Genomic DNA, 409 nt, shown 5'->3' with positions numbered 1-409 from the left:
GCCCTCGGTCCTGCCGCCGCCCCTGTCCAGCAAGCCTTTCGCCACGAAGCCCGTGCACCTGTGGACGAAGCCCGACGTGGGCGACTGGCTGGAGAGCCTGAACCTGGGCGAGCACAAGGAGACCTTCCTGGACCACGAGATCGACGGCAGCCACCTGCCCAACCTGCAGAAGGAGGACCTCATCGACCTGGGCGTGACGCGCGTCGGGCACCGCATGAACATCGAGCGGGCCTTGAAGCAGCTGCTGGACAGATAAGGGTGGCTGCGCGGCCCCACGGACTCCGTGAGAAGTAGAGATGGGCTCCCGCGGGGCCTGGGCGCCCCTCTCCCCGGGTTTGTCTCCCGGCACCCAAAGAAACGCGGGGCCGAGCGCAGGTGGGGCTCCGGCTCCCAGCGGGTGTGCTGGGCT

General features: G+C 68.9%; 1 protein-coding gene across 1 annotated transcript in view; it reads left to right on the top strand.

The window, feature by feature from the left end:
• Positions 1–403, top strand: part of SHANK2 (SH3 and multiple ankyrin repeat domains 2) — a 95,082-nt gene extending 94,679 nt beyond the window's left edge. Inside the window, 1 exon segment of the mRNA XM_006779619.2 lies at positions 5–403. Coding sequence (XP_006779682.2) covers positions 5–256 — 252 coding nt within the window. The 3' untranslated portion in view covers positions 257–403.
• The last annotated feature ends 6 nt before the right edge of the window (positions 404–409 follow it).

Source organism: Myotis davidii, unplaced genomic scaffold (genome assembly GCF_000327345.1).
Source record: "Myotis davidii unplaced genomic scaffold, ASM32734v1 scaffold3211, whole genome shotgun sequence".
Classification (NCBI taxonomy): domain Eukaryota; kingdom Metazoa; phylum Chordata; class Mammalia; order Chiroptera; family Vespertilionidae; genus Myotis; species Myotis davidii.
Note: the sequence above shows the minus strand (reverse complement) of the source record. Positions and strands in the feature narration are given on the sequence as shown.